General features: G+C 39.4%; 1 protein-coding gene across 1 annotated transcript; it reads left to right on the top strand.

Moving 5' to 3' along the window:
• Positions 1-383: 383 nt before the first annotated feature.
• Positions 384-1893, top strand: LOC147640985 (uncharacterized). The gene is made up of 3 exons (XM_086816972.1): positions 384-705; positions 796-864; positions 990-1893. Exons 1-3 carry the CDS (start codon positions 472-474, stop codon positions 1464-1466), a joined length of 780 nt encoding a protein of 259 aa, XP_086673098.1. The 5' UTR covers positions 384-471; the 3' UTR covers positions 1467-1893.
• The last annotated feature ends 5785 nt before the right edge of the window (positions 1894-7678 follow it).

Raw genomic sequence — 7678 nt, 5'->3', positions numbered from 1 at the left:
AGAAAGAATAACGTGTTTTAGCTCAAATGCAAGCTGACACGCTTGGATGGGTTGTGTTGTCACCACCGTCCAATGGGTCGTGACTGGCCAAAAAACATTGCGATCCACCTCATCTGCAGTCGAATCGTAGGGTCAAAGAGGAGGTCCGTCAACAGGCAAAGCAACACGCTGCCATCGTTTACGTGGTCACTGGTGACGGAACACGCTCGGAGTTCTCGTGTTCACATAAACATATATATGTATATAGAATAATATTATATGTCACTTAACGACGCTACATTTATTATTCTATTATATATGTATATAGAATAATATTATTCTATATATGTATATAATAGAGTAATATTATATGTCAATTAACGACGCTTCATTTATTAGTCGTCGAGGTCTAACGCACTTCTCATTATTTCCTTCATTACAATTATACAACGCTCGGCTCTGCTCTGCTGCGTAGTTTCTTGTGCTCTCTATATGATGCCCGGCATACCCAGAACTGCTAGCAGCAGCTGTAGCAGCAACACGTCGTGCTCCAGCTTGGGTGTGTGCGTGGACTCCTCCTCGGCCTGGGTCTCGGTGGGCATCTTCAAACCCCGCCCGCCCTTCACAACCCGCCACGTCACCGCCCGCCTCTCCTCGCTGGCCCTCTCCTTCCACTCCACAGGCTTCGTCCGCTCGGCAATCCTCAACAGTCTCAGCTCCACTTCGGTATTTACTACACCATCACTTACTTTCATATAATAAAGCTGAACCACACAATAATTCGACTGAGTTCAATAAGGGTCGATTCTTACGCAGGTGGCTGTCTACTCCATTTGGGATAAGGGGTTGACCCCTGAAGACGGTCCTTGCAACAAGCACCCCAAGGTACCAACCTTAACCTAACACACATTACCGTTAACCTAACACAGATCGTTAATGCTATGGAACTCTACTAATCTCAACCACCAGAGCTAGCTGATCCAACGTCGACCTCTTTAATCTTTGCGCAGGTGAATGCTTATGAGAAGGCGATCTCTTCTTTGGCAGACGTCATAGACGTGAGCTGGTACGAGGTCTCCTGCTCGGACTCTAAAGACAAGAAAACTGCTGCGCGGTTGTCAAAGGGCGACGTGGTGCACTTGCGGAACGTCACACTAATTGCCGAGCATAACGATCAGCCAGGATTGATTCCGGAGGAGCTTCTTTCCTACTCTTGCTTGGCCATCACCAAGGCTTACTTCCACCAAGTGGAGGGGCTGCTTTCCTGCACCTTCTACAGGTCCTTGGAGTGTGGCGTCGATTGCCGCTTGGGAAAAATGATGGGGCTGGGGATTTGGCAGAGTAAGCAAGATGCGGACGCTTTCTTTAGCTCTCCAGCTGGCTCCCCTGCAGAATGGTACTGGAGAAGCCTTGGTGCGCAGATGGGTTTTGGATTGTATGAGGTCGTCCTTGTAACGACCGATCAACCTACTATTGGTGGAAATTAGAGGACAGGCCTGGTGGCCTGAGTAAATCGAGGATAAATGCCATGGATGCTCACAGACACGGGAGAGAAACAGAAGGAGGAACAAGAACGTGAATGCAAGATTAATGTATTATATAGCAAGGTACAAGTTGCATGCACCGGGCATGAAGGTGGTGGTTAGTATCATCTTGGGGGTTTCACACTAGATTACTATTCCAACGTTCCCCCCTCGTGTATTGAGTTTTTATTACGTGTGCATCTGTTTTTTAGAGAATGAGTGTGCATATTATTTATTGTAAAATAGAAAAAGATTCACCCATTTTTGTGTGGGTTTGGTGAATCACACTAGTGCATAGTGTCCTACGCTAATACATATGCTTGATTATTACAATCACTCGGGATCAACCACTGCTTAAATGACAAGAAATATAAGTTGCTTCGTTTTCATGTTTACTTGTGTTGGTTTTGCTCGTGTCTTCACTTCGATGACATCACAAACATCATGAGCACGCGTCGACTTCACTTGAACTTCGATCTTTTCTTGAGTACAAACACCTTTAGCGGTAGCAATATATTCCCCTTTGCCCCAAGGAAGAGAGAAGAAGAAGTAGTATAAGTCACTTCGATGACATCACAGACTGGTTGACTTCACTTGAACTTCAATCTTTTCTTGAGTACAAACACCTTTAGCGGTAGCAATATATTCCCCCTCACCCCAAGGAAGAGAGAAGAAGAAGTAGTATAAGTCATTTTCTAGCAAGGTAATGAGCTTTAAACTTCTCTGCATCAATATCATCATCAAAATACATGGTTCCTTTAAAATCTTAGAAGGTGAAAGCTTTAAGCGAATAGGTATAGTACCAGTTGCAAAGTATGTGACATGAAAGAAGTTCTAGTAGAATTAAGGGTGATAATATTACCACAAAACCCACATACATGTGAGCAAGAACTTCATTATTATTATCAATTGTATAGGAAGATGAGAACCCTTCTCATCAGAAGCATGTAGAACTTTAGTAGTATATGCACTTGCAATGGAGGATTGTGTAGCATGAAATAGGAAGAACCCCCTTGAGGGAGGAGACAACTTGGTTAGATTCAATTTGGTTCCTCCGAGTAACATCGGTAATAATCTTTGATCTCGTAAGGGCCATTTTTCTTCTATTGTTGTACCCCACAATGTTAAAGTACGCATCCATGGAATTAGTCTAATTCAGCACCATCTCTCCGAGATTGTTGTCCTTGCCTTGGAATGTTCTTGGGTGAGACCTATGGAACACTTCCTTTGACATCATTACATATGTCTCAATTTCAAGTATGATATTTTGAGCTTGATACCCATGCCTTATGATTCTTCTAAATTCTTGAATCAAAATCTTGCTAATGAGTATATGGTAAGAAAACTGATTTATTTATTTTTTCAAAATATTTATTATATTTCTAGGAAAATATTTAAATCCTTGGATCCAAAAAGTTAAAAATATTGGCCTATAATTGTTTGTTGGCTACATCTGGTCTACTTTTGACATTTGTGGTGATGACACATAGCTGTTTCCAACAGTTCCACATTGCGTTGACTTGTTTGGTGTCATGGTTGCTCAAAAATCTTCTCGCTTTTGCTCCTCCCATTGAAACATCTTGCAGAACATCACCTGTACCTCCAGAAAGAACAGGATCTTTTTTAAGATGCACTTCCCCACCATGAAAACCCATTTGAGAGAGCAAGGCTTCGCACTTTTCTATGCACTCATCTGCAAGTTTAGTCGGCTTAATAGAATATGCATAGTCCAGATGAAGTCTGAGCAATTTGTCCAAGATTCTTATCTCTGCATGCAATGTACATATATGCACATTTTTCAAATGTATTGGTAGAATTGGATCCCATATTTTAATAGAAGTTGGATAATCGACAACATTCACATTATTTCTGGATGGTGGTTTTCCAATCTCATTTTCTGCAAGCCATTCTCTTGTCCCTGTGCTTGCCATGCAATAAAGACATGGATATTTGGTATTTGCTCCTCCACATACACCAAACATACACTTCAACGCCTTGAGGTCGGCACTCAAATGCCATTCCACAATGAAATCACCTATGTCGTCTACATGAAGGTGTTCACCTGTATTTTGGCTCTGAATAACTGAAGGAATGTCTGTTTGTGAGAAGAGCCACTTTAATGTTTCATGACTCTCTACTGGTACCTGAGCTGATCCAATCCACCATAGCTCCATTTCTGATTGAGTTTTGTGGTATGGAGAATCAAGCTTACCTTGACTATAGTCCAATGCTTTATTCATTAGGGATATAGATATTCTTTCCATTTTTTGATATTTCTGGATTTGAGCTTCATCTAATTTTAAAACAAATACAAGTTTTCCTTCACAATCTATTTCTCTTATGTTGTAATATCTCACCATAAAAGATTGGACTTTTCTAATGTTCATCCAAATATTATTATAAATGTTGTATTCAAAAGATGATTTTTTTTTTTGTCTCTCATATGGCATTGTTCCCTCAATATGGAAATACTCTCCGAAATGTTTAGAAATTTCCTCATTTAACAGAGTTCTATATTTTCCAACATTGTGAGGTCTAGGCAACCCAAAAGCTTTGATTTTGTAATACTTAAGGACCCTGAACCAGGTTTTAGAGATGGCTCTGTATCCCTTTCTACTCACTCCCACTGTGTCACAGACTTCTTGCATTTGGGAAGGCTGGACTAATAAGTCCATATCTTTTAATAGATGTTGAAAGACCAGTTTTTTTTTAGTTTGATTTTCAGGAAGTTCCAAAAGTTTCAAGGTATCCGACCTATTCATAAGCTCATTCAAAAATCTTACCCTTTCCTGAGCATTAGACATGTCAAATCCTAGAAGGTTAGTAGCATGATCTCTTACAAGTTTTAACCTTTTTTTTCTTTGTCCAGATCTCTCTGTTAAGTTAACTACATCCCGCATTCGTTTTACTCGTGCTCTTAACCCTATTGGAGTTTCTTTTAAGGTTTTCAATTGATCATTTTCTTGTTTCAAAGACACTATTTTGTTTTCAAGTTCTATAATTTTTGTTGCATTCAAAGATGAAGTATTTTGAAGATATGTAGTATATTCTGCATAATTAATATGTGATTGAGATAGTCTTGAACTATAACCAAGTAAGCCATCCACCCCATCACCAACAAATCTAATCAAATCATGTGGTGTGTGAAAAGAAGGATACCTTCCTGTTTTGGGATCCGATGGATATAGACTTCCATCTGTCCATAGGTCAATATGCTTCTTTCCTTCGTTGCGAAGATGTTGAGCTTCATTTGCACATGAAAGGGATCTTTGGTAGACACTCCGTGTAGTTGCATACTCTTGGTTGAGCTTGATATTCAAATGAAACTTACGATTAGATGTATCACTCATTACTAACAGAGCTAAAAATATAAGCAGAGCTATTAGAACATGAGAGACACAGAAGAATGAGAATGAGATGTAGCTTGTGAAATTTTTAGAGAAGCAGAGGAGTGAAATTTTTTTGGAGAATGGATAAGAGCGCGTTTGGAGGGAATGGTCATTTTGCCGCGTAGTCACTAAAAGAGGACAAATTTCGAGACGAGCCATTAAAGAGTAGCATGAAAACGATATTTTTTTAGATTTTAAAATATGCACTTAGATACGTATTCAATCAGAAAGATACGCTTTAAATATCCAAAACGGCTAAATTTGGAGCCGTTTTGACCGTCAACATTCTACTAATTAGCAAGTTAGCGAAATTCCTTACACAGCCCATTTTGAGACGTTTTTAGCCCTAATGCTCAGGGGCCTTTTCCATAGTTCCTAGCTCATAGTAACCGGCAATATATTCACATAATAGAATGGAATCTCCGTGGAAGATCAGCAAGATCAACCCACAGATCCATATAAAAGAGCCATGGACTCATCCGTTGAGGACCAGCAAGGTTAATCAACCAGATCCATGCCCGGTTTCAGAAAACAATTCTTATTCTTTATTCCAATATCTTCCACGACGCACGTGTGGGTATCTTCGGTGACCCAGAGCCCGAGCACCGTATGGTCAGCACCCTCTAGGATCCTTCGCAGGTGACCTAGCGCTTCACTCATAGGCTCCTTCCTTGGTCCCTCATCCACCGTACCGAAAGCTCACCATTTAAATCGAACCGAGGCTAGTCAAGACCGACCTTGCTACGCGAGACGTCCTCCATTGACTCTCCGTCAGTAGTTGCAACTTTATCAGTTAGGTCTCTATGACCTTAATCCACAAGACGGTCAAAATGCTTCCCCAGCATTCTTGTCATAAAACAGTCATTTACAAACAGGTCACAAAATACAGTTTCTATATCGAACTCCGTCTTTCCATATTATATCTCCTCAATCCACATTACTTATTTCACATTCCATTCATATGTACTCATTCTCATCCATTTACTCATATCCACGACACATTATTTTCCATACCCATTCACATTCATTATTCTATATACACATCCATGCATACATCCATTTTCACATCCTCATTCATACATCCACATCTACATGCATATATCCATACATACACATCCACATTCACATCCATACATCCACATCCACATCCACATTCACATCCATACATCCACATCCACATTCATACATCCACATCCATACATCCACATCCATATGCATACATCTATACATACACATCCACATTCACATCCATACATCCATATCCACATCCACATTCACATCCATACATCCACATCCACATCTACATGCATACATCCATACATAAACATCCACATTCACATCCATACATCCACATCCACATCCACATTCACATCCATACATCCACATCCACATTCATACATCCACATCTACATGCATACATCCATACATACACATCCACATTCACATCCATACATCCACATCCACATCCACATTCACATCCATACATCCACATCCACATTCATACATCCACATCTACATGCATACTTCCATACATAAACATCCACATTCACATCCATACATCCACATCCAGATCCACATTCACATCCATACATCCACATCCACATTCATACATCCACATCTACATGCATACATCCATACATACACATCCACATTTACATCCATACATCCACATCTACATCCACATTCACATGCATACATCCACATCCACATCTACATGCATATATCCATACATACACATCCACATTCACATCCATACATCCACATCCACATCCACATCCATACTTCCACATCCACATCTACATGCATACATCCATACATACACATCCACATTTACATCCATACATTCACATCCACATCCACATTCACATCCATACATCCACATCCACATTCATACATCCACATCTACATGCATACATCCATACATACACATCCACATTCACATCCATACATGCACATCCACATCCACATTCACATCCATACTTCCATATCCACATTCATACATCCACATCTACATGCATACATCCATACATAAACATCCACATTCACATCCATACATCCACATCCACATCCACATTCACATCCATACATCCATATCCACATTCATACATCCACATCCACATCCACATCCACATTCACATCCATACATCCACATCCACATTCATACATCCACATTCACATCTACATGCATACATCCATACATACACATCCACATTCACATCCATACAGCCACATCCACATCCACATTCACATGCATACATCCACATCCTCATTCTTGCCCTATCACAACCCATATACATCTTATCCCATCACATACACTTGTTACCTCATCCCATATACATCTTATCACATCCTATCACATCTCATATGCATTTTATCATATCCTATCATTTCTCATATCTATTTATAGAATACAAGAGGATTCTTATATTTGATATAAGATTTCTTTACGCATCTATTTATGCATAAATTCCATTTAAGGAGACTAACATTTTTGAATAAAAATCAATCTTTTATGCATCTTTCTATGCATAAATTCATTTTAAATGAGAATGACACTTTGAATTAAAATTCAATCTTTTATGCATCTTCCTATGCATAAATTCAATTTAGATGAGAAAGATACTTTTGAATTAAAAATCAATCTTTTATGCATCTTCCTATGCATAAATTCAATTTAGTAGGAATTACACTTTTAGAATAAAAAATTCATCTTTTATGCATACCTCTATGCATGAAATTCAATTATGCTAAAAGTAACACTCCATCTCCATGACTCGTATTCCATGT

Source organism: Cibotium barometz, chromosome 2 (genome assembly GCF_041138505.1).
Source record: "Cibotium barometz isolate CiBa-2024 chromosome 2, ASM4113850v1, whole genome shotgun sequence".
Classification (NCBI taxonomy): domain Eukaryota; kingdom Viridiplantae; phylum Streptophyta; class Polypodiopsida; order Cyatheales; family Cibotiaceae; genus Cibotium; species Cibotium barometz.
The sequence above is the reverse complement of the archived record's forward strand: the minus strand, read 5'-3'. Positions and strand labels throughout refer to the sequence as shown.

Excerpts from the sequence above, each read along its gene's own strand:
- LOC147640985 (XM_086816972.1), top strand. The coding sequence starts at position 472 with ATGATGCCCGGCATACCCAGAACTGCTAGCAGCAGCTGTAGCAGCAAC. Across the intron at positions 706-795 it reads ACAGTCTCAGCTCCACTTCG|GTGGCTGTCTACTCCATTTG; the intron begins GTATTTACTACA and ends ATTCTTACGCAG. Across the intron at positions 865-989 it reads CTTGCAACAAGCACCCCAAG|GTGAATGCTTATGAGAAGGC; the intron begins GTACCAACCTTA and ends ATCTTTGCGCAG.